This window comes from Homarus americanus, unplaced genomic scaffold (genome assembly GCF_018991925.1).
Source record: "Homarus americanus isolate GMGI-L3 unplaced genomic scaffold, GMGI_Hamer_2.0 scaffold24260, whole genome shotgun sequence".
In the NCBI taxonomy this organism is placed as follows: Eukaryota; Metazoa; Arthropoda; class Malacostraca; order Decapoda; family Nephropidae; genus Homarus; species Homarus americanus.
The window spans coordinates 12,735,929-12,750,379 of NW_024721079.1; the positions used below are offsets into that span (position 1 = coordinate 12,735,929).

Consider the following 14,451-nt stretch of genomic DNA (forward strand, 5'->3'; position numbering starts at 1 on the left):
TAGTTTTGGATATTATTGACTATATATTAATATGTATAATATGTATTAAAGTAAGGTATATTATATGAGTGAAAGGAAGATATTGTTTATTATTGTATTGAATGTTAATGATGGTGTTTACTTTCTTATGTGAAGTTCATTTTGGTACATTTTAAATCAACTGGTTTTAATAAGACAATATTGTTATTTATAAAAGAAAATACAATTATTTTTATTTTGTTACATTTTTTTATTTATTTTTTTTTATTCTTTTATTTTTTTTTTATTTGCCTCACTCGGCCTCCTCTTCGTTTGGGAGAGCTCTTGGGTATTTATTTAAGGCCGCTGTCCCCCCAAACGTGCTTACCAGCATGTTCGTATTATTAGTTGTGTTGGGTATCACAAGTAATTCTGTCTCCTCGGGACAGTTTTCTGCGAACCAGGCGACTTCAGGGGACTCGTCCCATAGCACTACAGCTTGGACGGCACCATCCTCCATGGCCGCTTGAACTTCATTACCAAAGCAGACCATGTCCGGTTCATCGACCCTGAGTTTTTCAAATATGGAACTGAGGACAGTGTTAGACTTTTCCAAAAGCATGTGCTGGCGGAGGTCCCGTGTGGCATTGATGGCCTCCCTCAGCCCTTGACGGCCGGAGTATGAGGTGTTTTCTACATGTCTTACAGAACCCCTCAAGAGCTGGGGGAGACGCTCCACCAACTGGTCCTTCAGCTGACCAGGACCCCCTACCACCAGGGCCTGCACCTGCATGGTTGCCTTATTTTCATCCAGATAAAACTATTCGCTGAGCGCAATTACTTTCTTCACCAGCAATTGCCTTTTTTCCAGGCGGATGCGCTGGAACCTGGGAGCAGACTGGCCACCTCTCCCGTGCTTTTTTGGAATGTCCACGTTCTCATGGTGGTGGACTTTTAGTCCATTTTCAGAGAGCGTTCCAAGGGCAACCGCTGAACCATCGAGGATGATGTAGCCAATGCCTCCCTCTTGGGAGACGAGTAGTTGGTGCAGTGAGTGTGTGGAGAATGTCTTGCTGACATCGTATTTAAAGTCTTGGACTGGTTGAGGAGGTGTTAACGTCCGGCGAAGGCGACTCACCTCGCCGGTTGCTCTGTTGAGAACAGATTGGCCATAAAACACTGAAAGCCCATGGGGTGGCATGATATTGATGGCGGATAACATATCCACAGCACTCTTCAGTGCTTCTTGCACTGAAGAGCGGTTGGAAATGGATTTTATGTTGGCCGCGCGGCTTTGTTCATCCTTGACTCTATTTTTTACGAGTATCAGGGAGGAAGACAATGGGAGGTGAAGGCTTAATACAGATGAATTCCGGAGAGCCTCTAGATTCTCCAACTCCTTGAGAGCTGCTCTGAACTGGATCACTTGCACCCGATCCATCTTAAAATTGTATAATAATATTTGGTTCTTCTGGTGACCTAAACTTGAAATTTAGGGAGAGATTAATATTTATAGAAAAATAAGGTTGGAATTTTGTTCCTCAGCCTCAAACTGAACATGTTATAGTAAAGTAGTAGTAGCAGTAGTTGAGATGCTGTAGTGATGATGGATGGTCTTATATGTAATGATGATGGATGGTGTTATATGTAGTGATGATGGATGGTGTTATATGTAATGATGATGGATGGTGTTATATGTATTGATGATGGATGGTGTTATATGTAGTGATGATGGATGGTGTTATATGTAGTCATGATGGATGGTGTTATATGTAGTGATGATGGATGATGTTATATGTAGTGATGATGGATGGTGTTATATGTAGTGATGATGGATGGTGTTATATGTAGTGATGATGGATGGTGTTATATGTAATGATGATGGATGGTGTTATATGTAGTGATGATGGATGGTGTTATATGTAGTGATGATGGATGGTGTTATATGTAGTGATGATGGATGGTGTTATATGTAGTGATGAAGGATGTTGTTATATGTAGTATTGATGGGTGGAATTATATGTAATGATGATGGATGGTGCTATATGTAGTGATGATGGATGGTGTTATATGTAGTGATGATGGATGGTGTTATATGTAGTGATGATGGATGGTGTTATATGTAGTGATGATGGATGGTGCTATATGTAGTGATGATGGATGTTGTTATATGTAGTGATGATGGATGGTGTTATATGTAGTGATAATGGATGATGTTATATGTAGTGATGATGGATGGTGTTATATGTAGTGATGATGGGTGGTGTTTATGTAGTGATGATGGATGGTGCTATATTTAGTGATGATGGATGTTGTTATTTGAAGTGATGATGGATGGTGTTATATATAGTGATGATGGAGTTGGTACATATGTAGTGATGAGTGTTATATATTGTGAGAGTGATGATGGGTGTTATATGTAGTGATGATGGATGGTGTTATATGTAGTGATGATGGGTGTTATATGTAGTGATGATGGATGGTGTTATATGTAGTGATGATGGATGGTGTTACATGTAGTGATGATAGATGTGGTGTTATATGTAGTGATTATGGATGTTGTTATATGTAGTGATGATGGATGGTGTTATATGCTTAGTGATGATGGTTGGTGTTATATGTAGTGATGATGGATGGTGCTATATGTAGTGATGATGGATGTTGTTATATGTAGTGATGATGGATGGTGTTATATGTAGTGATGATGGATGTTGTTATATGTAGTGATGATGGGTGGTGTTATATGTAGTGATGATGGATGATTGTTATATGTAGTGATAATGGATCGTGTTATATGTACTCATGATGGATGATGATGTTATAAGTAGTGATGATGGATGATGTTACATGTAGTGATGATGGATGGTGTAATATGTGATGATGATGGATGAATTGTTATATGTAGTGATGATGGATGGTGTTATATGTAGTGATGATGGATGATGTTATATGTAGTGATGATGGATGGTGTTATAAGTAGTGATGATGGATGTTTTTATATGTAGTGATGATGGATGGTGTTATATGTTGTGATGATGGATGGTGTTATATGTAGTGATGATGGATGGTGTTATATGTAGTGATGATGGGTGTTGTTATATGTAGTGATGATAAATGATGTTATATGTAGTGATGATGGATATTGTTATATGTAGCGATTATGGATGGTGTTATATGTAGTGATGATGGATGGTGTTATATGTAATGATAATGATTGATGATATATGCAGTGATGATGGATGATGTTATATGAAGTGGTGATGGATTTTGTTATATGTAGTGATGATGGATGGTGTTATATGAGGTGATGATGGATGGTGTTACATGCAATGATGATTGATGATGTTATTTGTAGTGATGATGGATGATGATGTTATATATAGTGATGATGGATGTTGTTATATGTAGTGACGATGGATGATGTTATATGTAGTGATGATGGATGATGATGTTATATGTAGTGATGATGGATGATGATGTTATATGTAGTGATGATGGATGTTGTTATATGTAGTGGTGATGGGTGGTGTTATATGTAGTGATGATGGATGGTGTTATATGTAGTGATGATGGATGGTGTTATGTGTAGTGATGATGGATGATGATGTTATATGTAGTGATACTGGATGATGTTATATGTAGTGATGATGGATGGTGTAATATGTAGTGATGATGGTTGGTGCTATATGTAGTGATGATGGATGGTGTTATATGTAGTGATGATGAATGATATTATATGTTGTGATGATGGATGGTGTTATATGTAGTGATGATGGATGGTGTTATATGTAGTGATGATGAATGATATATGTAGTGATAATGGATGTTGTTATATGTAGTGATGGTGGATGTTGTTATATGTAGTGATGATGGATGGTGTTATATGTAGTGATGATGGATGTTGTTATATGTAGTGATGATGGATGATGATGTTATATGTAGTGATGATGGATGATGATGTTATATGTAGTGATGATGGATGATGTTATATGTAGTGATGAAGGATGGCGTTATATGTAGTGATGATGGGTGGTATTATATGTAGTGAAGATGGATGGTGTTATATGTAGTGAAAATGGATGGTGTTATATGTAGTGATGATGAAATGATGATGTTATATGTAGTGATGGTGGATGTTGTTATATATAGTAATGATGTGTGGTGTTATATATAGTGATGATGGAAGGTGTTATATGTAGTGATGATGGATGGTGTTATATGTAGTGATGATGAATGATATTATATGTAGTGATGATGGTAGGTGTTATATGTAGTGATGATGGATGTTGTTATATGTAGTGATGATGGATGGTGTTATATGTAGTGATGATGGATGGTGTTACATGGAATGATGATGGATGATGTTATATGTAGTGATGATGGATGGTGTTATATGTAGTGATAATGGATCGTGTTATATGAACTGATGATGGATGATGATGTTATATGTAGTGATACTGGATGATGTTATATGTAGTGATGATGGATGGTGTAATATGTAGTGATGATGGTTGGTGCTATATGTAGTGATGATGGATGGTGTTATATGTAGTGATGATGAATGATATTATATGTTGTGATGATGGATGGTGTTATATGTAGTGATGATGGATGGTGTTATATGTAGTGATGATGGGTGTTGTTATATGTAGTGATGATAAATGATGTTATATGTAGTGATGATGGATATTGTTATATGTAGCGATTATGGATGGTGTTATATGTAGTGATGATGGATGGTGTTATATGTAATGATAATGATTGATGATATATGCAGTGATGATGGATGATGTTATATGAAGTGGTGATGGATTTTGTTATATGTAGTGATGATGGATGGTGTTATATGAGGTGATGATGGATGGTGTTACATGCAATGATGATTGATGATGTTATTTGTAGTGATGATGGATGATGATGTTATATATAGTGATGATGGATGTTGTTATATGACGATGGATGATGTTATATGTAGTGATGATGGATGATGATGCGATATGTAGTGATGATGGATGATGATGATGGTGATGATGGATGTTGTTATACGTAGTGGTGATGGGTGATATGATGATGGATGGCGTTATGTAGTGATGATGGATGGTGTTATGTGTAGTGATGATGGATGATGATGTTATATGTAGTGATGATGGATGCTGTTATATGTAGTGATGATGGATGGTGTTATATGTAGTGATGATGGATGGTGTTATATGTAGTGATGATGGATGGTGTTATATGTAGTGATGATTGATAGTGTTATATGTAGTGATGATGGATGGTGTTATATGTAGTGATGATGGATGGTGTTATATGTAGTGATGATTGATGGTGTTATATGTAGTGATGATGGATGGTGTTATATGTAGTGATGATGGGTGGTGTTATATGTAGTGATGATGGATGCTGTTATATGTAGTGATGATGAATGTTGTTGTATGTAGTGATGATGGGTGGTGTTTTATGTAGTGATGATTGATGGTGTTATATGTAGTGACGATGGATAGTGTTATATGTAGTGATGATTGATGGTGTTATATGTAGTGATGATGGATGGTGTTATATGTAGTGATGATGGGTGGTGTTATATGTAGTGATGATGGATGCTGTTATATGTAGTGATGATGAATGTTGTTGTATGTAGTGATGATGGGTGGTGTTTTATGTAGTGATGATGGATGGTGTTATATGTAGTGATGATGGATGATGATGTTATATGTAGTGATGATGAATGTTGTTATATTTAGTGATGATGGATGGTGTTATATGTAGTGGTGATGATGGATAGTGTTATATTTAGTGATGATGATGGATGGTGTTATATGTAGTGATGATGATGGATGGTGTTATATGTAGTGATGATGAATGTTGTTATATGTAGTGATGATGGATGGTATTATATGTAGTGATGATGGATGGTGTTGCGCGTAGTGATGATGGATGGTGTTAAGGGTGTAGTGATGATGGATGTTGTTATATGTAGTATGATGGATAAAGTTTATATGGTGTGATGATGAATGATGCTATATGTAGTGATGATGGATGTTGATATATGTAGTGATGATGGATGGTGCTATATGTAGTGATGATGACGGTGTTATATGTAGTGATGATGGGTGGTGTTATATGTAGTGATGATGAATGATGTTATATGTAGTGATGATGGATATTGTTATATTTAGCGATGATGGATAGTGTTATATGTAGTGATGATGGATGGTGTTATATGTAGTGATAATGATTGATGTTATATGCAGTGATGATGGATGATGTTATATGAAGTGGTGATGGATTTTGTTATATGTAGTGATGATGGATGGTGTTATATGAGGTGATGATGGATGGTGTTACATGCAATGATGATAGATGATGTTATTTGTAGTGATGATGGATGATGATGTAATATGTAGTGATGATGGATGTTGTTATATGTAGTGATGATGGATGATGTTATATGTAGTGATGATGGATGATGATGTTATATGTAGTGATGATGGATGATGATGTTATATGTAGTGGTGATGGATGTTGTTATATGTAGTGATGATGGGTGGTGTTATATGTAGTGATGATGGATGATAATGTTATATGTAGTGATGATGGATGTTGTTATATGTAGTGATGATATGTAGTGATGATATGTAGTGATGATGGGTGTTGTTATATGTAGTGATGATGGATGGTGTTATATGTAGTGATAATGGATGGTGTTATATGCAGTGGTGATAAATGATGTTATATGTAGTGATGGATGATGTTTTACGTATGTAGTGATGATGGATGTTATATGTAGTAATGATGGGTGGTATTATATGTAGTGATGATGGATGGTGTTATATGTAGTGATGATGGATGGTGTTACATGTAATGATGATGGATGATGTTATATGTAGTGATGATGGATGGTGTTATATGTAATGATAATGGATCGTGTTATATGTATTGATGATGGATGATTTTGTTATATGTAGTGATGATGGATGATGTTATATGTAGTGATGATGGATGGTATTATAAGTAGTGATGATGGATGGTGTTATATGTAGTGATGATGAATGATGTTATATGTAGTGATGATGGATGGTGTTATATGTAGTGATAATGGCTTGTGTTATATGTAGTGATGATGGATGATGATGTTATATGTAGTGATGATAGATGATGTTATATGTAGTGATGATGGATGGTGTTATAAGTAGTGATGATGGATGATGTTATATGTAGTGATAATGGATGGTGTTATATGTAGTGATGATGGATGGTGTTATATGCAGTGATCTCAAAAAGCTCCAACTAACCCGATCAGACACAGCCCAGATGCACAAGCGTAGAAAAGTCGTATTCCCTCTTATGATTTACAGCTATTTTGATCTTTAGGTTATCTTTCATTATGGCTTACTTTTCTCTGCATGTAGCCTCCATCCCTTACACTACACACAGGATGAAAAGTCATATCCCATCCCACATATTATAGCTAATTTTATCCTTATGCTCTCTCCTATTACAGCTTACTTTTCTCTGATCTCTAACTTTTCTAGGCGGTCCATTCTAACAAGGTAGGTAGGTATGTAGGTAGGTAGTCCATTCTAACTAGGTATGCCAAACATACGATATTTCACACCGTGGCCTAACGTTTATGCTAACTATATACATGTAACATTGAAGTCTGTCTGTTTGTATGTATGTCAGCACGAGAATCTTGGACACTACTTTACCAATCTGTAGTGATGATGAATGTTGTTATATGTAGTGATGATGGGTGGTATTATATGTAGTGATGATGGGTGGTGTTACATGTAGTGATAATCTATATCTATTTAAAACAAAGAAGTCTATCTGTTTGTCTGTGTGTCCTCACGAGAATCTCGCAAACTACTTTTCCGATCTGTAGTGATGATGGATGGTGTTATATGTAGTGATGATGGATGATGTTATGTATAGAATATGAAAAGTATCCCTCTGTTGTCATTGGCAACATGGATAAGAAATGTGAACACTGCGGCACAAAAAAGTACAAAGGAGAATCTGCTGGACTATGCTGCTCTCATGGGAAAGTACGACTGCCAAATTTGGAAAAACCACCACAACAATTGAAGACTCTCATGCTGGGAACAACACCAGAGTCAAAACACTTCTTAGAAAATATATGGAAGTATTATCGTGCACAAAAGTCGTGTCCCCTACCCAGCCACAGTGAGGTTTCGAATAGTCTTGAGTCTGACGTTTCGAAACAGCTGGGGGAAATGCTATGGTCGGCCAACAGATGTCGCCCACTGTAGTGTGTGTGAATAGAGGAAGTGGGGGGGAGGGGGAATAGAGGAAGTGGGGGCTGGATGAGAGGCAGGTTTATTTATTATTTATACCACCATAATTTCAAGCTGCCTTTTTAACTACGTTTTGTCTTACAGTTGTTTATTTATGGTTACGAATTCATGGAACAGGTGCAGTGCCCTGGGTGCTTATTGCCGCTCAGGTCATAATGCTACTTTAAAGAATGGAATATATTAAGGATAACAGTGAAATATGCAAGGATCAGCTAGTTTTACTCAGCGACCACGTCACAATATTGTTGTTATTCCGACAAAGAGATTATGGTAATATTTATTTTAATTCCACCCATCCTTTTCTAAATAAATATTTGTGATAATATGCAATATTATATACTTATATACTTAGGTTAAAAAGAGTGGAGTGAAAAGGTTATCAGTATTGTAAAATAGTATTCAGACTTAATCTAGGTGACTATGCCAATTCTTCCAAGTTCCAGTGTTTAAACACAATATGCAAGCTTCATAAATTTTGGAGTGTGCTCAGTTACCGTTAATATTGTGTGCTGAACATCATGAGCATTTCAATGATGGTAGCAATTGTAACTATATAATTATATTGTGTTATAATACAACACATTCCACGGCATGTCATACAGATCATTGTATACCACACAATACAAAATTTGTTGCTGTTAAGTTACTTTGTTAAGAATTTTCATGCGATATAGTTTAAGACATCATTAAGGACATGGATTTAAGACAACACTGTAGGTGAGTTAATATATATTAATTGTATTTACAAACAATACTAAAATCCAAACAATACACCAATACACACATCTTAGTATTTGGTCCAGCCACCCATTGCATTCAGGACTTCATCAAGGCGATTAGGGATGGAGTCGACCAGCTTCAGGCACACCCCTGGTCGTCGACGTATACTCTCCCACACGTCGTAAGGTTTGGCCTTTATTGCTGCACAGGTTCGCTGCTCCCCAATATCCCAATCACTTTTCATCATGGCCCAAATATGTTCAATCGGATTAATATCACATCCTAGTGTTGGCCAGTCGATGACCTCATTTTCAGGGTGATCCTGGAGGTAGTCCTTCACTTTGTTGCTAGTATGAATGGGACTGTTGTCATGAACCAGCCTGATAGTGTGGGGGGCTGGAACTGCCATAGCCCGGACTGTAGGAATTAGCACTTGCTCCAGGATGTCTACATACTGCTCACCAGTGAAACGGCCATTGATTTTGACCAGTTCACCTGGCCCATGTGCCCACATCCACCCCCAGAATGACACATACACCCTACCACTCACTGCGCGATGTTGAATGTGTTTCTCATGGTAGCGTGTGTTCGGGGGCCGCCATCACTGCCTTGCTTCGGCTCCCACTGACCTGAACACCATTTCATCGGCAAATATAATGGTTCTACAGTATTCTTCTCCATGTGGAAGGTGTTCCAATGCAAAGCCGAGTCGACACTCCTTGTGAGTAGGTGTTAGCCACCCTTTGTGAGCTGGAATATGGCAGTCGATCCAGGCTTCATGAAGTCGGCGTCTCATCGTCATGTGATGGCAGTTGAGGCCCAGATTTCTTGTATGCTCCACTGTTGTTCGCATTGGATATGCGGTTGCAGCTGCCACGATCATGGCGTCCATCCTTGCCGACGTTACTCGTGGCCTCCCGCTTCGAGGTTTCGTCTCCACTGAGCCCTCTTCCTCCCACCGGCGGATCCACCTCCTAATCGTCTTGGTGCTCCTCCCCACTTCGAGAGCAATGTTCGGCACAGTTGACCCGGCTCTCCACATCCCGATGCCTTGGCCTCGCTCAGCAATCACTGCCGACGAGTTTGCTCGTCCTACAGGCATATCTGAAATGGCAGAGTAATATTATGTTGTGGTAACCGATGCAGGCTTTTATATCCTAGAGTAAATTAATGGTATTAGTAACACCTAGGTTAAGTATTATTACTCTGACATAACTTTTTGGTAAATCTTTTTGGATCAACTGCCCAAGAAACCCTTCCTATTTCATGTATTCATAGTGAACTGCAAGTGGATCCCCCCCCCACCCCCAAACCTCCACCACCACCTTGCGACTGTAGAGTGAACATTCGCCGATATGAATTTAAATTCATTATCATCATCAAAATTTATTTTAACCAGACCACTGATACCCATTTGAGTCTCTCCTAGGGCTGGCCAGAGGGATTAGTTTACATATACTTGTGTTTCTATAATTTAGTGTTATAGTGTTTGGAGGAGATTACAGTATTTCAAAAAGGTCAAAACTGAACTCAGCGAAAATTTTGGGGTCTAAAATATCTTACATTGTAGGGTTAGTGAAGAACATTGTTCGATACCGATTATAAATAGGGCATTCAATGAGAATATGTTGGACTGTTATTTGTGTTCGGCAGTTGGAGCATATAGGTGGGGCTCCATTAGTGGAAGACATGAGTTGGCCATGCGTCAATCGCGTATGCCCAATTCTTAGACGATTCAGAATAGTTTCGTGATGTCGAGAGGATTGTTTTGATGATGACCAAGGATAAACTGATAATTTGGTCATTTTTAGCTTATGACTTGTTGGTTCATTTTCCCAGGACTTTTGCCAATCGTCAAATATTAATTGTTTATAAGTAGTTAGCCTCGCCAATAATTAAAATATATGGTTTCCACAGCTTTACATATTTCTTCGACAATTTTCAGCTATGACATGTTCGTCCCAGATTACATATAACTGTAATAGGTTACATTACGTTAGGGTTCTTCATATAAAAAAGTTTTTCTTCATGTTCATTGAGTCATTCTGAATTCCATTTCTGCTCAAAATACTACATTACCCAACCCAAACTCCCAGGTTGCAACTGGGGGTGTAACATAACCGAGTAAGGTAACGTGCGGCAAACGCATAGCACATCAAACACCATATTTTTATGGTGAAGTTAACTAAGGAGCTCATATAACAACTGTAATATAATTATAATAGGGTGTCCCACTAATTACAGCAGATATTTGTAGAGGTGAAAGAATATGTGATTCTGAGTATAAAACTTCTATACATATATGGATTTTTCGGTTTACGTTTAGCCGTGAGGTGGATTTTACAAATTACGCAAGACAACCATTACAAATGGCGGAGTCGAGGCGGGAGATACCGACAGCGATAGCGAAATATAGGAAAGGGGGAAGAAGGTTTAGTAGTGAAAGAATGTGGGTTAAACGGAACAGACTTTTAGGAGGAGAGAAAGTGTGTGGCCTTCTGCCCACTGCATGGTACTGTATTGGGTGGTAGGTTGGGGTGACTGGGGCGATGGGAGGGAGGAAAGGATGTGGAGAAAAGAAGGCTAAAGGAAATGGAGGGCCCATCCCTATTTGGGTGGGGTGCACCTCATCTTTAATTTGTTTGGAGGGCCCATTCATTATTTTCTGAGTAGAGTTACACTTTTTATTATAGATAGAGGGAAACGGGTGGAGACAGAGACGTGGTGGCTCAATATCACATATTCTTTCACCTCTACAAATATCTGCTGTCACTCATGGGACACCCTGCAATAGTATAAGGACGACATGGGCTATGCTGACAAATTAATGTGACTTACCTGTTGGTGACGACGATGGTAGGAATGAGACCTCGGCATGTTTCAGTGTTTGATATCACCTCCTTCCCCTGGTGTGGGTGGCGCCAACCTTGGTAACAACTTGTGTATTCTCCGTGACTACAAGTAATGGTAGTCACGGAGAATTAATTACTGGTGTGCCATTCATTCGCACCGTCGTAGCCATGAACAGCAGAGGTATGGTCGTTGTAATGCTTTTATTTACCCATTACACATCTCTCACCAAGCTTAATAATATTAACTATCTTCATGACATTCATATTGTTATCAGTGATTGCGGAATTCACGATGTTTTGCTCCACCTACACACAGGCTGTTACTAGACTAACCCCCACCTCCTCTAATCCGCCCCCCCCCCCACACACTACAGTGGGTGACATCAGTTGGCCGACCACAGCATTTCTCCCAGCCGGTTCAAAACTTCAGACTCAAGGCTATTCGAATCCTCACTGTGGTTGGGTAGTGGACACGACTTTGGTGCACGATAGTAGTGTACACACCCAGAGAGAGAACAAGTACACGTTCTATAAGATGCAAGCTATTGTGTTTTTACTTATATTATACGTTCCATCCAAGTACGTCAACGCTTCAGCGAACTGCTGGTCGAAGTCTTCATAAACATCATTAGAGACTCATAAACCCTTACTACGATAAGCTAAGTATCTGAGAGTACTGCTTGGAGAAAGATGAGTTTGTGGGATAGGGTGTAGAAGGGGGTAAGCCTCCATTTTACTTTTAATAAATGAATTAATAATCGTGAGTGTGTAAGCAATACTTTCCACAATATCCCTTCACACAACACACCTGTACACTCACTCTCACTCCACAACACACCTGTACACTCACTATCACTCCACAACACACCTGTACACTCACTATCACTCCACAACACACCTGTACATTTACTATCACTCCGTAACACACCAATAAATTCACTATCACTCCACAACACACCTGTACTCTCACTATCACTCCACAACACACCTGTACACTCACTATCACTCCACAACACACCTGTACATTCACTATCACTCCACCAACACACCAATAAATTCACTATCACTCCACAACACACCTGTACTCTTACTATCACTCCACAACACACCTGTACACTCACTATCACTCCACAACACACCTGTACCTCACTATCCTCCCACACCTGTCATTCACTATCACTCACAACACACCAATAAATTCACTATCACTCCACAACACACCTGTACTCTTACTATCACTCCACAACACACCTGTACACTCACTATCACTCCACAACACACCTGTACATTCACTATCACTCCGCAACACACCAATAAATTCACTATCACTCCACAACACACCTGTACAGTCACTATCCATTGTTGGTATTGTACAATATGAGTCATGCCGAGGGCCAACTACCCACATCATGGACCAGCAGTATTGTTGTACCAATACCGAAACCAGGACAGCCTGATGCTTTTTGTCCCATATCACTAACCAGCTGCCTGTGTAAAACCTTTGATAGGATGGTTCTTGGCAGACTCTTATATAGAATCAGAGAACACATGTCTCCTAACATAAATGGCTTCACCCATGGTAAAGGTGTACATAATTGCATCACCACATTCCTAACTGTGCATGGTGATGAAAGGCACAGATACACCACATTTCTTGACCTAAAAGCTGCATTTGATATTGCCAATAGGCAACTGATATTGTACGAACTAGCCAAAATGGATATAGGAGGTAGGCTGTTACACTGGATAAGTGGTTACCTAACCAACAGAAGGGCTGCTGCACTGTTTCAGGGTTACAAAAGTGAAGTTTAAGATATGCAACTTGGTACCCCTCAAGGTGGAGTACTTAGCCCCACTTTGTTCAATGTTCTTATGAATGCATTATTAAATTTAATACCAGACAACCACAGCAATATCTCAATCAGCTATGCTGATGATATTCTTATACATACTAAAACTCATCGTGAAATGTAAACCACCCTGAACCATGTATACGCAGCCTGTGAGAACCTCGGTCTTATTATCGCCACTGAGAAAACTGAGGTGTTCAACAAACAAGCTGGTAACAGCAAACGCGGCCCCGCCAAGTTCAAGATAGGTAACAACACTATTGACTATGTTTCTTCTTTTAAATATCTTGGTGTTTCCTTCCCTTGTACCCAACCTGCCATACAACAGCTAACCCGCCAATGCACTGACAGACTGAGACCTCTTAGAAGTGTAGCGGGATACAGCCCGCACTATGGTGCTAATATTAGAATTGTTAAAACAATGTTCCTAGGCTATATAAGATCTCTGATAGATTACCACGCACCAGCCCTGGTCATTCGTGACGGGAAAGGCGTTGACAAGCTCGAGAAATGCAAAATAAAGCCCTCAGAATTGGTTCCATGACAAAACCCCAACGGACAAAACCCCAACGGGGTTGTCATTTGTCAACACTAACCTAACCTAACCTAACCTGAAAAGTGTTTTATTTTATATTTTGTATATGAGACTGGGGTTTTGTCCGTTGGGGTTTTATCCGGTCACCCTCAGAATTATCCTAGGATGTCCCATGAGCACTTAAGTACTTAATATGAGGAAAGAACTAGGTATAC

At 38.9% G+C, this 14,451-nt stretch overlaps 2 protein-coding genes across 2 annotated transcripts; both read right to left on the reverse strand.

Annotated features, from left to right (window-relative positions):
• Positions 1–271: 271 nt before the first annotated feature.
• LOC121861570 lies at positions 272–751 on the reverse strand. The gene has a single exon (XM_042359453.1). The coding sequence runs from the start codon at positions 749–751 to the stop codon at positions 272–274; it is 480 nt and encodes a 159-aa protein (XP_042215387.1).
• A 27-nt stretch (positions 752–778) lies between these two features.
• On the reverse strand, positions 779–1,399 carry LOC121861571 (eukaryotic peptide chain release factor subunit 1-1-like). The gene has a single exon (XM_042359454.1). It carries the CDS (start codon positions 1,397–1,399, stop codon positions 779–781), a length of 621 nt encoding a protein of 206 aa, XP_042215388.1.
• Positions 1,400–14,451: the final 13,052 nt, after the last annotated feature.

What these genes read in the sequence shown, in the direction of transcription:
- LOC121861570 (XM_042359453.1), bottom strand. Translation starts at nt 751, where the DNA reads ATGCAGGTGCAGGCCCTGGTGGTAGGGGGTCCTGGTCAGCTGAAGGAC.
- LOC121861571 (XM_042359454.1), bottom strand. Translation starts at nt 1,399, where the DNA reads ATGGATCGGGTGCAAGTGATCCAGTTCAGAGCAGCTCTCAAGGAGTTG.